At 36.3% G+C, this 17,016-nt stretch overlaps 1 protein-coding gene across 2 annotated transcripts in view; it reads left to right on the forward strand.

The window, feature by feature from the left end:
* Positions 1-17,016, forward strand: part of HTR4 (5-hydroxytryptamine receptor 4) — a 117,889-nt gene that overhangs the window by 61,533 nt on the left and 39,340 nt on the right. Inside the window, exon 6 of one of the 2 annotated variants that reach the window (XM_087924552.1) lies at positions 15,083-15,158. The exons of the other annotated variant lie outside the window; for it this stretch is intronic. Within the exon in view, the coding sequence (XP_087780678.1) occupies positions 15,083-15,143 (61 nt within the window). The 3' untranslated portion in view covers positions 15,144-15,158. The remainder of the gene's footprint in view (positions 1-15,082; positions 15,159-17,016) is intronic. 2 annotated transcript variants of the gene reach the window in all.

The raw sequence follows: 17,016 nt of genomic DNA on the forward strand, positions 1-17,016 counted from the left end.
GTAAAGTTGCCTCATTACAAGCATAATGACTTGCATTTTCATTTTAAATCAGTTGCTGTTTTTAAATCAGTTGTTGGATACAGTGACACTATGGCAATTATATCAACCCAAAAAAATAATCACAAGAAAATACAGTTTTTAAACTTTGACTAGGATTTCAGCTATGTATCTTGAGATATTTTTTCCTCTTGATTTCTATCACTAAACTATTTTACTTTCTTTAAAAATAGATTATCTTAATTTTTATAAGGATTTCTCTTAATCCAGAGTTTTTCCACTTAGACTTAATATCTTAAAAGTTCTTCATATATTTTCAGTTGATCATTATAATTACTGATATTTAGCAATACAGGATATATTAACTGATTTTAATTGAATTTCTAATCGTTCATGTATGATGCAATTGCAAAAAATCTGCTGTAATAACTGCATTCTTTTGTTCTTTTGCTATATATTATCCAACATCAAAGAAGCTGTTTCAATTCCAAACAAGTAATAAGATACGATAGATAAGATAAGATAACCTTTATTGTCACTTTTTCTGTGCACAGGCACACATTAAAAATGAAATGCTGATGCCTGCTCTCAAAATAAATACATACACATATGTATATACATATGTATACATACATATACATATGTATATACATATATATACATACATAATTCTGATGCCTGCTCTCAATCATTATCTATCTATCTATCTATCTATCTATCTATCTATCTATCTATCTATCTATCTATCTATCTATCTATCTATCTATCTATCTATCTATCTATCTATCTATCTATCTATCTATCTATCTATCTTGTAATGGTGTTACTTACTGCAATATTTAATCTAAACAGAACAAATATGTTCCTGGTCTATAGGAAGACCTGGGTTAGGGATGTAAGATGTGTAGAGACACACTTTCTTCAGCACCTGTGATCTACATTCCTTTTAATTCCTGCAGTGTTGTCCATAGTATCCAATGGACAATCTATCATTTTTGTCTGACAATTCCATATGAACTTTGAGGCCCAGCTCCTGAGCTGCGAATAATCATTAACCAAACTTTAATCACAAGAGTTAGCTCTAGTTGCCCTGTGCTATATAGAGGACTCCCATAAATTAGTTTGGAAGTCTCACTAGGAAAAAATAAGGGGGCGGGGGACAACTCCAAATGATGTGAATAGAGAAAGTCTATTGTAGCAGCACTAAATTAAATCCAGATATTTATCTTTTACCAATGCGGAAAGGCAAAGGAAGCCTAGGAAGCAAAAATTAGACTCTAAAACAGCACAAGTAAGATTAATGTATTTTTGTAAATATCTACTCTGAAAGAAAGCGATAACATTGAAAATAAAACCTTTTGTTAGAAGATTTGAGATAAACCCTTCTTTTTGTGTTTCATTTGACTGTGGAAATGAATATATTTATAATCAAAACATCTTGAAAGTTTGGTTTCTATTGATGCACCAAGGCAGCCAATTTATTTTTTTAACTAACTGCTGGAACACTGATCCATGAACAAGGCCAAAGCTGAAGAGAAGAGCAGGAGGTAAAATATGAGGAGAGGGGGGACATGGCCCATCAAGATGGATTGGAATGTAGGATTTAATTGGTTTTGCTTCGTGAGAGTATGTGTAAATAGTTTCACTCTAAATAGCAAGAGGAGGAAGAGGAGGAGGAGGAGAAGAAGAAGAAGAACCTCCGCTGTCTTGTTTTCTGTGTCAGTTGTTATCCTTGCAAAACCAAACTCATATCCAGTTCAAAAAGAATCCTGTCAAAACTATTATAATGGATCATAAACTGAACACAAGAAAACCTGCAGAACCTTGGATGTAAAGATTGGCATACAAATCTTCAAAATAAATACACTAATGAATAAATATAAATGCTAGGGACAGTCACAGATTGGCAACTTGCTATATTTCATATATTTCTGTGGTTTTCCAACAAAAGGCAAGAACCAAAAGTCTGAGACGATCAATTTTCAACTTACTTTATTTCAAAATTTAAAACATTTGTGTTTTAGTGTGTATCCTATCTTCATTATTATTTTACAACAAGGAATTTTACCAACAATGAATGGAAAAATGAGAAAACAAATATTAGTTTCAGACAACTAACTTCTCAAAAATAAAACACAGCTACCTGATATGATAAAATTACTGGGTGTAATAAAAACAGTTTGTTTGGGTATTTTCCCACGTCATTATAGTTGTGCTTTTAAAGTTGTAGCAATGTTTCAGCAGAATCTCATATGCCATCATCAGGCTTCTGTATAGTGTTCATCTGTGAGTCAGACTTTTACAGCCGTTTCTGTTTTATATTTGGGGCTAGCCTACTGCTGTGCCAGAATGGTTTTTTCTTCATCCTGATTGGTTGGGAGTCTTGGTCTGTGTTTATTGGTCTTGGAGTTTGCTGTGTTTTGGTTGATTGGTGTTTCTAATATCTTCTGTATGTTCTGTAGCTTTTTTTGTCTTGATTGGCTGGCAACATTGTGTTTCCTGTATTGGAGGCTTTTAGTGCGGCTTGGCTCCGAGTAAATGGACAGCCATCATTTATTAGGAAGCCAGGTTTCATCTGGGTGCCTGGTTGGGGTGTGTTTGAGCTGGAGGTATCAGGGGGAATCTGTTTGTGCCCAGGTGTTGCTTGGCTTGTGGTGTGGAGATTTTTTTTGTTTCTGAGTGCAGGCTTCCAAATAATTGACAGTCTGGTGGAATCATCTCTTCTATTCATGCTTTCAGGTCTTTTTTCAATCTCTATGGCTTCTCTGATAATTCTGTAGCTGGGGTTTTCTATAGTGGCTAGGGTTTTGGTCCCATTGAAGTTGATGTTATTACCTGTGGCTTTCATGTGTTGGACTAGTGAGGAAGTGTGTTCCAGCTTTTTTACTGCATTTTTGTGTTCATCCAGGCGGGTACTTATTCTTCTATTGGTCTGTCCAATGTATGTGGCAGGGCATGATGCACAGGGGACTTCATATATGCCTTGGTTTTCCAGGTCAATTTTATCTTTGGGGTTTCTTAGGATGGCTGCTATTTTTCTGTCTGTTTTGAAGGCAGTCTTGATGTGATGCCTGTATAGTATCTTACTGATTTTGTCTGTAGTACCTCTTATGTAGGGCAGGACAACTGTTCCATAGGTCTGTTCATTTTCTAGATCTCCATTAGCAGTAGGCTAGCCCCAAATTTAAAACTAAAATGTCTGTGAAAGTCTGACTCACAGACAAACACAATACAGAAGCCTGATGATGGCAGATGAGATTCTGCCGAAATGTTGCTACAACTTTAAAAGCACACCCATAATGACGTGGGAAAATACCCGAACAAAGCTGAATACCACACACACAAACACACATATTCATTAACAATCAGTGTAGTTTTGGAATGACAATCTAACACATTCTTTGAAAATGATTAGGTAAAAGTCCTTGGGCCTTGTTGATGTGCAGTAGCTGTTTCTTCATCAGAGCAGCCCAATTTATAGCAGACTCTCCTGTGAGACTAAAAAAGGACACTAGTTCTTTAAGAAAGGATCCCTTAAAGCACCAGTGTCATTTTTTCCCCCAGGTTCATATGGATGATTGGGCTACTTTAACCAATAGCAAAGTGCTTGCATTCATGCAAGATCCCACAGGCTTCTTCCACACATTTCTTAAACATGTGCAGCCCTAGTAATTACTGGTTCCAGGGCTTTTCAGTCCCTCCAGAATGTGATGAAAGATTAAGCAGGCACAGTTTCTTGTCCATACACACACCTGTCTGCAACTACAGTGATTCAGTTACACCTACAACCCATTAGAGAGGTGGGCAGGATGGAAAAACAGGCAAAACCTTGTTTGTCTTCTCCCTTGACGTATCCGTGAGTTCGGTATCTCTGACAATAAGGGGCAGCTTCTGTCCTGCTGTGGCTGCACTGAATGCCTACAATTTCCTTACTGTATGTCCTCTACAATGGCATTTCTGATTTGAGTATGCTTTTTTAAAGTAATTTAAATAGTGTTTCAGCAAATTAAACCTCTCTGCTATTTCATATGCATGGTTGTTTCCTATTTCAGTATGCTTTGCTCAGCCAGCTTGCATAATGAATTAATTCTTCACTTTGGGAGCATTAGCATGAAATAGGAGTATAATTTCCTTATGGATTGCTGGAGCCCATTGGTAGCAAATTTCCAGGTGTTCCATTAATGCCTCCTTCACAGATAAAACACTGGCAGTGAGGCTTATTCCCAGGGGACTGGCTGGATTCACATTTGGCAATTTCTACTCTCTTCTGCTTTGCTGTCACGCATAAAGAATCCCATAGAACAGGCTGTGGTCTCTCCTCTGTGTTCTTTTTCTCCTTAGACCTTACTAATTGAAGTGTCACATTAGCTAAGAAGCTGAAAGCCTAAAAAGCTTCCATCATGACCTTACCTTCGCATCAGACATTACATTTGATTCTTTGAAGCTTGGCAGTAAAAGATATGGTCCTTATTTGGTGTTAGTTAAGTTGAAATAAGATTGTACAGGGGCTTGCAAGATGTCTATTGTCTTGGGATTCAGAAGGTGTGGGAGCTTCATCACTGGAAGCTTTCAAGAGACCTGACTGTCATCTGTCACAAATGGTGTAGGGTCTGTTGCAAATGGTGTAGGGTCTGTTGCTGGGTAGGAGTTGGACTAAATGACCTACAAGACCCCCTCCCACTCTGTTATTCTGTATTAATATGTGAGAGATTGCCTGTAATAGTATCAACCCCAGTGACCTCTTTGCTTTATTTTCATGAGTAACTTATACTGATGTCAAAATTATCTATGACGTGGTCTTCAAACTTGACAGCTTTAAGACTTGTGGACTTCAACTCTCAGAATTCCTCCTACAGTCATGTTAGCTGAAGACTTATGGGAGTCGTAGCTGACAAGTCTTAACCTTGCCAAGTTTGAAGACCCTTGATCTATGGGCTTGCCCATCTCAGTATCACAGTAGTTTTTGCAAAAAAAGGTGTACCATGTAAGTTTAAAATTAGGAGAATCTGGGGATGAAACTTAAATCTCTATAGCAAGCTGAGACTTGATTTCAGAGAAGCTAAGAGTTTAGTTGCAGACAGGGGAATCTCCCTATTGATTCTGCAGAATCAATATTAGTTCATGTTGAACATTAAAAAAACTGTTCACCCTTCCCATCTGTTCCTGCAATTCTTTTCTGAGTGGAACAGACATCCTAATCAACCTGTCCTTATCTCCAAGCTGCTTAATTGGAAAGATGACAATGGTATATTTTTCTCAGCATCTGGTATTATCATAGCAAGGGATTTATCTTTAGATTTATTTTCAAACAGCTTTAGACATTTTTGATACGAGATTTCTTTTGAATAAGGAAGAAACTTCAGACTGTAGTTCACTGATATTGGATCAAAAAGTTTGGCATAATTTTGATCCAGAATGTTCAACATGAGAGAGCATTGTCCAAGTTGGCTGCCTATATAATGTGAGCCAGTCTAGCACAGATATTTGCCTCACAGTTCATAAACCAATGGAACTGAGAGAAATCTCCCAGGTCTTTCTTCCTGCAAATGTGATTTACAATCACAAAATGCAAAACAGAGCAATAAATAAATATTTAAGGTCTATAAAAGTATATACCATATAATAACAATTATTGAAGTCATTGATAATCACATGACCTTTAAAAATCCTTTTTTATTGTTTCAGTTCTTTTGATGGCAGTAGAATACATTGAATCCTAGTAACTGATGGGCCAGCTATATTCTGAATATAGATTAGTCATTTGATAGAAGCAGAACAGATATTTCAAAACAGAAGGACTAGGGGCTATGATTAGTAGGGAAGTGCATGAAATCAGAAATGCATCAGGAAAAAAATGGTTATTTGGTACAAATCCTTTGCTCTTTGCTCTTTACTTCCAGGATAACAAGAAAAATGCTGTGAATTGTTGAAGCTGGTTAATTTTGAACCTGTCTTGTTTATCTAATTATTGTGTATAATTACACAATGATTTCATAAAGAATGTGTGTATACATACACACATTTATATTCTGGGAATGCTCAGGTATCTTTGGTAGGGGATTGACCAGAAGTTATGGTAACAGTGCACTTAAAAAGGGTCTACTGGCTTATCCCTGTATGCATATTTGCTACCGCTTCAAAGAACTTATAAAGCAGACTGAACTACTTTTGCAAAAGCCACACTGGTGATTCCTGTTCACCTGTCCAGGACTGTCTTTCTGCATGCTTAAGCATTGTATATTTAATAAGATCCTTCCAGTGTGCCCAGAAAGAGACTCTAAGCTTATTTACATATCTTTGTGGGGAGATTTCCCTCCTAAAACTATATATACAATCAGCAAATATAGTGCTTAGAACTTCAGCATTTAAGTTCTCACCACTATATTTGCTGTTTGTATGTTCATTAGAAGTTATGGAAAGTTTGTACTTTATTATTTGGACATTTGTGAATCCAACAATGATTTTAATTATGTGGAATTCACCATAGCTAATGAAAAACTAAGTGAGAAATAATGAATTCTAAAGTAAAATACTTAAAGCCATAAAGGTACCAGATCCCAGCAAGAAGAGAGAAGGTTTTAAGCAGCAAGCCCATTTTGCATTGAGTCAATAACAAATTCTAGCTCTGATCCGACATTGTGGGACTCTGGTGACAGCAATGCAGATTCAGTGTGGTGGGATCAGTCTTCTTGTCTTTCCTGTTGTGCAGAGGAAAACTGCTTGTAACAAACTTCATTTTCTGTCTCTGTGGATCTTCAATACAGCCAAGTATTTTAGAAAAAGTTAGGATCCCAATTAACATCATGCTGGAAACTCATGAATACCCAATTTAACTGAAGAAATCTTTGTAGGGAATTTCCCATTTCCTTCTTACACAGAATAGTGGTAGCAATTTATTCAAAGGCTCATTCTTAAAATCTGTGCCTCTATTAAGTTTGCAGCCACTTCTGAGTCTTTTCTATTGCCAGGATGCTTTTGACAGAATACAAGACCAAAGCAATAACTAAGGTATCAATACCTTTCATAAAGCTGCTGCTTTCACAAAGAGATGGGCCTGCCGTTTCACAGCAAGAGCTCATCCATGTTTATTCTACTCTATCTGGATGTTACAAATGGTGCTTTCAAATAGACTGTCCCCCTCTAGGAGGGGGATTATTTTTCTGAAAAGTAAACAGATTATATAGATGAAGTCCTATTTGCTTCCATGCCTCCACCTTCACCTCAGCTATAATATATTCACCACCCTGAGCAATCACTTTGCCAGTTTATACGCTCAGACAAACATGCATTTAGAATGAATGAAACTATTTCTGTGGTCAATATGAAGAACAGTGAGGTCAAGGATATTGGGGCAATAACATTGTTCATTTTATTCTCATAAAAACCCTATGAATTAAGTTCAGATGAAATTTATTTTGTTCATTCATTTATCAGTTTTATATTTTACCTTTCTAAAGGGGGCATATATAGCTCATGCTCCTTCCACTTTTCTTCATAGCAACAACCCTGTGAATTTGTTGTGCTGAAAGAGACTGATTGCCCCTATGTCAGCAGGTCAGTTTTCAGGCTAATTCCAATTGCCTTTTAATATTCCAGTTGTAAAGCATTGTAAAAAAATAAGAAACTGAGGGCTTGGTTTTCGCTGCTCAAGAGCAAGCTATTCAACATAAGGCGATCAAGGCCAGAACTGAAAAAATATCAAATGATTCAAAGTGCAGATTGTTCAAAGAAACATAAAAACAGTATTTTCTTCTTTTCAACTACAGTTATTTTTGCTGTGATATAGTCAAGACTTTATCCGATTGTATTCAGAAATTCCACAATGTTTTTAATCTGCTCATTTACAACTACTTTTCCAACTCTGTGTTCCTAACAATTTTTCATTCCTGGCATATCATAATTTTTTCAGATGTTCCAGTGAATCATTTTGGCAACTGTGTTATATTGTCATTATAATTAATTTGTGCAAACTTCTTTCAGAGTTAAGCATATGATCTATTGGTCTTTCTGCTTCTAGACACAATCTGAACTTCGAATCATTTGACTGTTTTTCAGTTCTACCCTTGACTGGTAATATCAAATAGCTTGTTCTTGAGCAGCCAAAATCAAATCTTCAGTTTCCTTTGTTAATGTTCCATTTGTAAGCCATAACAAGGTTTTATCTTTATCTACTTTCCCCTTTATCTTTTGGGGAAAAAATAACTATATAATGCTTTTTCTTGCTAACTTTCTGTTCTTGTTTTTATTGCATTATTTGATATTTATGTTTTGTTTTCTGCATATTCAGTAAATTCTAACTTATATCTATGTTACTTCTTGACTGTCTAGTATGTGATCAGCCAATGCATGTTTTTCTTCATCAGAAGTTTGTCAAAAAAACCAATAGATCATATTATTATTATTATTAATAGTAGTAGTAGTAGTAGTAGTAGTAGTAGTAGTAGTAGTAGTAGTAATTGTTAATATTTTGGTTAAAATATTAATGCAATACAAGATTATCAGAGAAAATTCATACTGGTTTGAGGCAAAGTGTGTATTGAAGGCTAATCTCATTTTACAAGTAGATCTCAGAGTTAAAAAGTATTTTACAAATTGAACTGTAGTTCAACAGTTGATTTTAATAATGAAACTAAAGAAATAAACAGTGGTTTATTTCTATACCTAGAATATATAGCAGACCTATCTATAATACAGGTGGTCTGCAATTAAATAAAATAAAGTGTGAAATGCTTAAAGCATGACACTAAGAATATGAGAAAACAAATAGAGATGTTTTTGACAATTCCAAAAACCCCTGTCTCCAGAAATTATTTTCATAACTAGCAAGGATATTAATTTCACTTGCAATAGTAAGACATAGAAGAACTATGAACATAGAACTATAGAAAGAAATTTCCTGACAGGACAATTTATCAGTGGACTGAGTTGCCTCCAGCAGTTATGGATACACTGCTATGACATTGGAGGTTTTTAAGACAAGAGTGGACAATCATTTGTCTGAAATTGTATAGGATTCCCTGCTTTAGGAGGGGATTGGATTGGAAGACCTCCAAGTCCCTTCCAACACTGTTATTTTGAAGAGGGAGGAGCGGAGAGGAGAGGAGCTGGGAAAATTCAAAGCTCTCCTAAACAATCCACTAGCACAAGAAAATGGTACTTCCAGAAATCACTTATTGAAAAGATGATCTTTAATCCGAGCATAAGAGTACCATATCACAGATTAGAACTGATATATATATATATATATATATATATATATATATATATATATATATATATATATATATATATATATATATATATATATACCTTGCTTTTATCTATCTCAAAGCCTCTTTGCATTAGAGAATGTCCTGCTTTCTTCTTGAATACATTCTCTTTCATTAGTCAAAACATAAAGGTTTTCATTTGATCCACATTTGCAGAGCCCTTTGACAGACAAACCATAAGTAACAATTTATTCAAAATACAGGTGAAACTCGAAAAATTAGAATATCGTGCAAAAGTTCATTTATTTCAGTAATGCAAGTTAAAAGGCGAAACTAATATATGAGATAGACTCATTACATGCAAAGCAAGATAGTTCAAGCTGTGAAGTGTCATAATTGAGATGATTATGGCTTACAGCTCACGAAAACCCCAAATCCACAATCTCAGAGAAGCCTGGAGAGGATTATCAGGAAAAGGCCATTCAAAAGTTTTGGGGACTTTCACAAGGAGCGGACTGAGGCTGGAGTCAGTGCATCAAGAGCCACCACACACAGATGGATCCTGGACAAGGGCTTCAAATGTCATATTCCTCTTGTCAAGCCGGTCCTGAACAACAAACATCAGAAGCATCTTACCTGAGCTAAAGAAAAACAGTCTGTTGCTCAGTCTGTTATTCAGCAACGGTCTGTTGCTCAGTGGTCCAAAGTCCTCGTTTCTGATGAGAGCAACGTTTGAATCTCATTTGGAAACCAAGAACCCAGAGTCTGGAGGAAGAATGGAGAGGCACACACTGCAAGATGCTTGAAGTCCAATGTGTAGTTTCCACAGTCTGTGTTGATTTGGGGAGCCATGTCATCTGCTGGTGTTGGTCCACTGTGCTTCATTAAGTCCAGGGTCAATGCAGCCGTCTACCAGGAGATTTTGGAGCACTTCATGCTTCCTTCCACAGATGAGCTTTATGGGGATGCTGATTTCATTTTCCAGCAGGACTTGGCACCTGCCCACACTGCCAAAAGCACCAAAACCTGGTTCAATGACCATGGGATTACTGTGCTTGATTGGCCAGCAAACTCACATGACCTGAACCCCATAGAGAATCTATGGGGCATTGCCAAGAGAAAGATGAGAAACATGAGACTGAACAATGCAGAAGAGCTGAAGGCCGCTATTGAAGCATCCTGGTCTTCCATAATACCTCAGCAGTGCCACAGGCTGAGAGCTTCCATGCCATGCCTCATTGAACCAGTAATTGCTGCATAAGGGGCTCAAACCAAGAACTGAGTACATATACATGCTTATACTTTTCAGAGGTCTGATATTTTTCTATGTACAATCCTTGTTTTATTGATTGCATGTAATCTTCTAATTTTCTGAGATTGTGGATTTGGGGTTTTCATGAGCTGTAAGCCATAATCATCACAATTATGACATATCATGGCTTGAACTATCTTGCTTTGCATGTGATGAGTCTATCTCGTATATTAGTTTCACCTTTTAAATTACATTACTGAAATAAATGAACTTTTGCACGATATTCTAATTTTTCGAGTTTCACCTGTAATGTAATCTAAGAGATCATTTGGCAATATTAATTCCCAGGCCAAATATTTGTGTGCATTTTTTTTCCTGAAGGTTAAAACAATATCTATGACTATTCTTAGTATTGCTTGTACATGCAGCCAATGAGAACACTGTGTAAATAGAATGAATTTATGTGGGATTCTTTTTGTTGTTGTTGCTAGCTAGCCAGTCTGATATGATGATGAGGGGTTTTTGTTTGGTTGCTTAGAGACCAAACTCATGTGTGAAAGACGGGAAAGTTGTGATTACATCTGATGAAAACTTCACTGTAGCTACTCAAATAAAATAATGTACATAGAGTTTTAAGTAAGTGAGATTCAAGTTCCAACATTTCATGAGATCTACAAAGGTGACATAGTAGCAAAAGCTACTAAGGTCACATGCAAATTTTCTTCTACTTTATTATCCACTTTCTCGTGTTGAGGTGGAAAATTTAATTTAGTTGAAGCAAACTTGCAGAGAAGCAAGGGAGCATGGCAGAGGTGGCATTCAGCAGGTTCTGATCAGTTCTGGAGAACTGGTACTGGAAAATTTGACTAGTTTGGAGAATGGGCAAATACCTCCTCTGACTGGAGATTTTACAGTATCCTTTCCCTGCCACGTCCACCAAGCCATGCCCACAGAACCGGTGATAAAAAAAATTGAATCCCACCACTGGAGCATGGGAATACTAGGGTTTGGGGGTGGGTAGCGGGGAACAGGCTGTGTACATTTTTGACTTTTGCTCAGCAGGCTAAATGCCTGAGGTTCCTGTTGTCTTCTGTTTAATGGTATTCAGCTTGAAGGCTAAAAGTATAGTAGGGCTGAGGACAAATCTGAAAGCTGCCATCAACATACCTGCAGTCTGGCCCATCTGTAGATCTCCCATTAACTGTGCAGGGGGTTGTAACAAAATTCCACTGAATGCATTCAAAACTTTTCCATGATGTCAACAGTAGTAATTACACACAATAAGGAGCCTGCTGATTTCTGTAGACTTCCCCTTGTTAGAATTAGATTGGAAAGTGAAAAGTCATTAAGTCTATAGTTTCTATTCTCTGTTTTCACTGGATTGTTCACTGCTGGCTCCCCAGTTTCGGGAATCCTGTTTCTAATCCTGTAGACCTAATCATTAAACTACAAAAGTATTATGACTTTATATCCATGCTTATTTGCTTTTGTATGTTATTTTAATGAAACAATACTGTCTCTTATATACTGGATTTCTGAACAATTAAAATAATAGAAGTTATGATGGAAGGTGAATCACAACAGAAAAATTGATACAAGGAAGGATTAGCAAGTCAGTAGAAAGATAGTTATGGAGCACCAGACTACTGTGAATAAGTTTGAATTTTCCAAGACAGACTGGTTATATTGAAGAGGCTTGAAGAAGTTTGCAGATGTCATCTTGGAGGTCATTCACATGGATCACATGATTAGCTTACTGCCAGAGGATTGGAAGAAGGCAAATGTTGTTTGTACCTTTAAAAAGATGGAAAAGAAAGAACTTCCAAGCAAATCATCATCATATCAATTCTAAGCAAAACTGTGGAACAGTTGATTAATCAGTTTGTGAGGATTTAGTCAAGAATGCGTTTCTTGAAGAAGCATGCACAGGTTTAGATACAGATACAGATAATCAGAGTTGGAAGGGACCTTGTAGGTCATCTAGTCCAACTCCCCGCCCAAGCGGGAGACTCTACACCATTTCTGACAAATGGCAGTCCAATCTCTTCTTGAAAGTCTCAACTGATGGCGCTCCCACAACTTTGAGGGCAAGCTGTTCCATTGGTTGATTGTTCTCACTGTCAGTTTAAAAGAATAAATCATGATATAGCAATCTGCTCTCCCTTTTGAACTTAGTGACTAGTTTAGTTGACAATAAGGACACGGTACAATAAGCACTGTGAATTTTTATTTCAGCAAAGCAATTGATACATCTCCCATTAGACACTAATAGAAAAGATGACAAAATGTGGCCTAGAAAACAGTTATTACCATTTGATGAACAAAACTCAGTAAGCTAAAAGTTACTCAATAACTACTATAGTGGTGTTGGTTACTCAGGTATTGAGTAACATAGTGCAAAGCTGTGTTTTTAGGCTCTGTGATAGAAGTATGTCTATGGAGATTCTCAGACATTCACGTCATGATTGTGCCAAAGATGCTTTTTCAAAAGGTCAGAACCGAAGAAGCTTCTTGGATAAGAAGCAAAACATCTTCAAGGAAAAACAAAGGAAGTCCAGTTACCTTTTGAAAAAACACCTTTGGGACTCCATGATAGAAATATTTAAAGTCTGAATGGCCATCTGTTATGGATACTTTGGATTTGGCACTACACTATTGAAATAGATGCTCTCCAAGATTGCTTCCACTGCTTATTTTCTGTTGTTCATCTGGGGTCCTCTTTCTTTTATCTTAATTCTCACTTTCTGTCTCTTGTGCATCTTGTGATAAATGGCTTATTTAAATGTTCATAATGAACATTTAAGCAAGCAAACTGGCATATAAGCAGGTTAGTCCCAAATAAACACCATCTGACATATAGCAATGAAATTGCACAAGGAATGAGAACACACATTTACTTCTAATTTTAGTTCTTGCCTATGTTCATACTTCTGATTCAGTCTGATAGCTGTTTGGAAACCTCTTAGGCTATGGGGGAAATTGCAAATTATGTCTTTGCTCACAGCCGTGCATCTTCATAGGTTCATTGTGAAAAAGAATCTTAAATAAGTTGTGGGTTTCCTGTTTGCAAATTCATTTTTCTATGCCACCAGTTGCAGGATTGAAAAGAAAGAGAGGGTACCATTTTTCAGGTTTTCCCACTTGGAAGCATCTCTGCTACTCTGAAGAATTGATGTTATAATACTATTAGAAAGATTGGGCCATTTATTACTCATAATTAAGGAATTCTATGGCCACCAGCCACTATAGCAGATACTGCATGATTACAAATCTCTCTTTTTAGTGTATTGAAGGTAGTAAACTCTGATACTATTTGGAAAGAACAAATAGGTCAGTGATAAGACTTCTTTCTTACTTTCCCAAAGTTTATTTTAAATTGAAAAAAACTCTTAAACTGACGCTTAAAGGTACTACCTTTAAGTTCGTCTCATTCTTTCTCTAGGAGTAAAATAATAAATTGAAAATAATATTAAAGCAATATGGAAACCATGCCACATTAAAGGCAGAGATCCAAGACATTATGGCAGTATAGAAGAATGTTCATCTGGCTTTCTCAGAAGGATCTTGGTAATAGGCTTATCTGTAAAGGAAGTGATTTTATCTTAATTTGCGTTAATCTGTCTGGAACGTCTAGTGGGAAGAGTTGGATGTAAGGAAGGCATGCAGTCTGTGAGTTTTTTCAGTATTTGTATATACTATGTGCCCTTATCAAATACGGGGATGAAATAAGAGAAAGTTCACATTTTGTTCTATGGAGATTTCTGTGTTTGGGCATTAAACTTGTGAATAAAAGGACTAATCTGCTGTAAATATCTGAAGAATGGATATAACTCTGTAGTGCATATGCTTTGTTTACAAAAGTCCCACTTCATTGTAATCCAGAGGAAAGAATTGTTTTTGTCAACCCCTGAACTAGGTAGACCAATAGACATGCAAATATCTACACTCTTAAATATAGCCCCATGTAAAAGAAGCAGTAAATGAACACACATTTTATTCACAATTCAGAATAATGAGATAATATAACAAGTTAATGAGCTGTGGTGGTGCAGTGCAGGCTAACTTCTGCTGGTTGCTGGCCAAGTTCAAGTCTCACTTGGCTCAAGGTTGACTCAGCCTTCCATTCTTCCGAGATCAGTAAAATGAGGATACGACAGATTGTTGGGGGCAATATATGGACTCTGTAAACTACTTAAAGAGGGCTGTGAAGCACTGTAAAGCAGTATATAATTCTAAGTGCTATTGCTAATAGGAAAAGATTCTTAATAAAAGACAACCCCACAATGTCAGGAAAAATGAAACATGGCTTCAATAAATGACCAGAAAAAGCAAGCTTGTGCTTCTTTCTTTCACCATCTTGAAAAAAGAACTTCTCCTATTGAATTAGTTACCACTGTCAGAGTAATAAACAAGATAAAATATTAAGGACTACCATCTATACTTTTTTCCAGGAGCTGGTTGATGCATCCTTCTGGCTATTCCATGTTATTTGCACAAACTTTGCTAGGAGTTTAATTATCTGATAATTTGTGGCTATATCTCTCATTAACCATGTTTTGTGTTTTTCTTTCCTTTCCTCCCTCATCCCACTGTGTCTGTCTGTCCCTCCTTCCTGCACTTAAAGTGGCTGTTCCACTATCTCCAAGTTCCTCCTGCTGTTCTGCAATAGACCAGTTCCTGTCTAACCCTGAATATATTCTGTAAGTCTTTTATTTTATTACATAGGATTACACATACATGTTTGTGCATGTTTGTGTACTTATCGTTTTTAATAAACTTCCGTAGCTTTTTCATCCTTTCATGCATCACAACTGGCATTTAGTTAGAAAAGACCTTGGAGAATTGGCTTATAGGTCTTCTGCTTCTCTATGTTTCTCTTACAATTTCACCAGGAAGTTTATGGAAAATGAGATAGGGAGTGTCTGTCTCACTGAAGCAAAAGATAAATGAGCCATATCTAGAGCAACTTCATGAAACCAAATATTTCTAGGTGATCCTAAAAGAATACTAGGAAAATATAATAGCAGCAACTGGAGTATCAGACTAGGAAAGTGGCATCAAAATAACTGATGAACCTCAGTGTAATTTTGTATAATGACAGCTAAATATAAGAATAAGTGCCTGAGTTAACAGTGATTAGCCAGGAAAAAGGTCTTAGGGATCATGGTCTTGGATAATTCAATGAAAGCATCCATCAAAAGTTCATCCGCTGTGAAAAAAAAGCAAATTCAGCCATGGGAAGGCAAAGAAGAAAAATTGAAACTACTGATATGTAATGTTTTTCTACTGATGTACTATGCAGGTCTGTATATCAAAATGGAGTTTGTTGAGCTGGAAAAATCAGTCCAAATAATGAAGAAATTAAAGCAATTCACCTGGAAAGAAAATCTTGCAATATACATCACCAAAGTGGTTGGCTTTAAAAAGGCATTAGATTCATGGAACTTAATTTTAATAATGGCTACTGATCTTGGTGACTTTATAGGACATCCCGGCTGAAAAATAGGTTGCTGGGGGACATAAATGAGAAGATATTTTTGCCTGCATAGCCTGCTTGTGGCTTCCCAATGACAGCCTGCTTGGCCCCTGGGAAATAAAATGCTGTTCCTTCAGTAAATGTGTTTTGTCATTTGTCCCACCATGCCAGTATTTATTCTGGTCTTTCTGTGGCTCTCCTTGACAAAGCAAGACAGGAAATTATGTAGAATTTATTGCAAATTATAAGATGTGTCAATTTCTAACAAATCCAAAGGACAAAACAAGTGACAATTGCTTTTATTGATATCTGGCCCTGAGTAAGTAGAGCAATAAGGATAAGCTATTCTGAGGCACCAATCTTTCTTCTGATGTGATAAACAGTTTTATCATATCAGAAGAAAAGGAAGGAAGGAAGGAAGGAAGGAAGGAAGGAAGGAAGGAAGGAAGGAAGGAAGGAAGGAAGGAAGGAAGGAGGGAGTGTTTTTTTATATATTTTTTTATAATTTTGTTTGTCCAGCTGTTTTTTTAGTAGAATAAAGATAATGATTTTTATCAGGGATAGAACAAAGCAGAGAGCGTAATGTTGATTATCTCGCTGGATAGATTGATTTGTTTGTTTATTTACCTGTCCTGGAATGTCACACAAGGAAAGTAGGAATTTTGTGCAGAGATGCAACTAAGTGCTATTTGTAATATGAATCCCATCCAATTACCTGCCTCCCAAGTTGTCCATCATTTTTATTGAAACCTGTTTTATATGGTTTTTACATTTGAGAAAATATCTGAAACATAACTTATACAACAAGATCCCTTAAATTAAAAAAGAGATATCTGAAAAATGACAACTTTATTGCTAATATGGATAATGGAAGGCAGTTAATTAAATGATATTGTCCATATTTAGTGTTTCCTATTATGGAAATAGTCTCCACTGAGTATTTTGGATATCATGTTTGATGTCTAGGAATATCTTGATATCATAATGATTACAAAATAAAAATACAAGTCTCATCTCCCCCACTTCTACCCTAATTTTTGTGCATTTGAAATGAATGACACTAAATTAAGAGAAACAAGCTA

The sequence above is a fragment of the Pseudonaja textilis genome, chromosome 2 (assembly GCF_049901715.1).
Source record: "Pseudonaja textilis isolate UNSWEBS1 chromosome 2, rPseTex1.2, whole genome shotgun sequence".
NCBI lineage: Eukaryota > Metazoa > Chordata > Lepidosauria > Squamata > Elapidae > Pseudonaja > Pseudonaja textilis.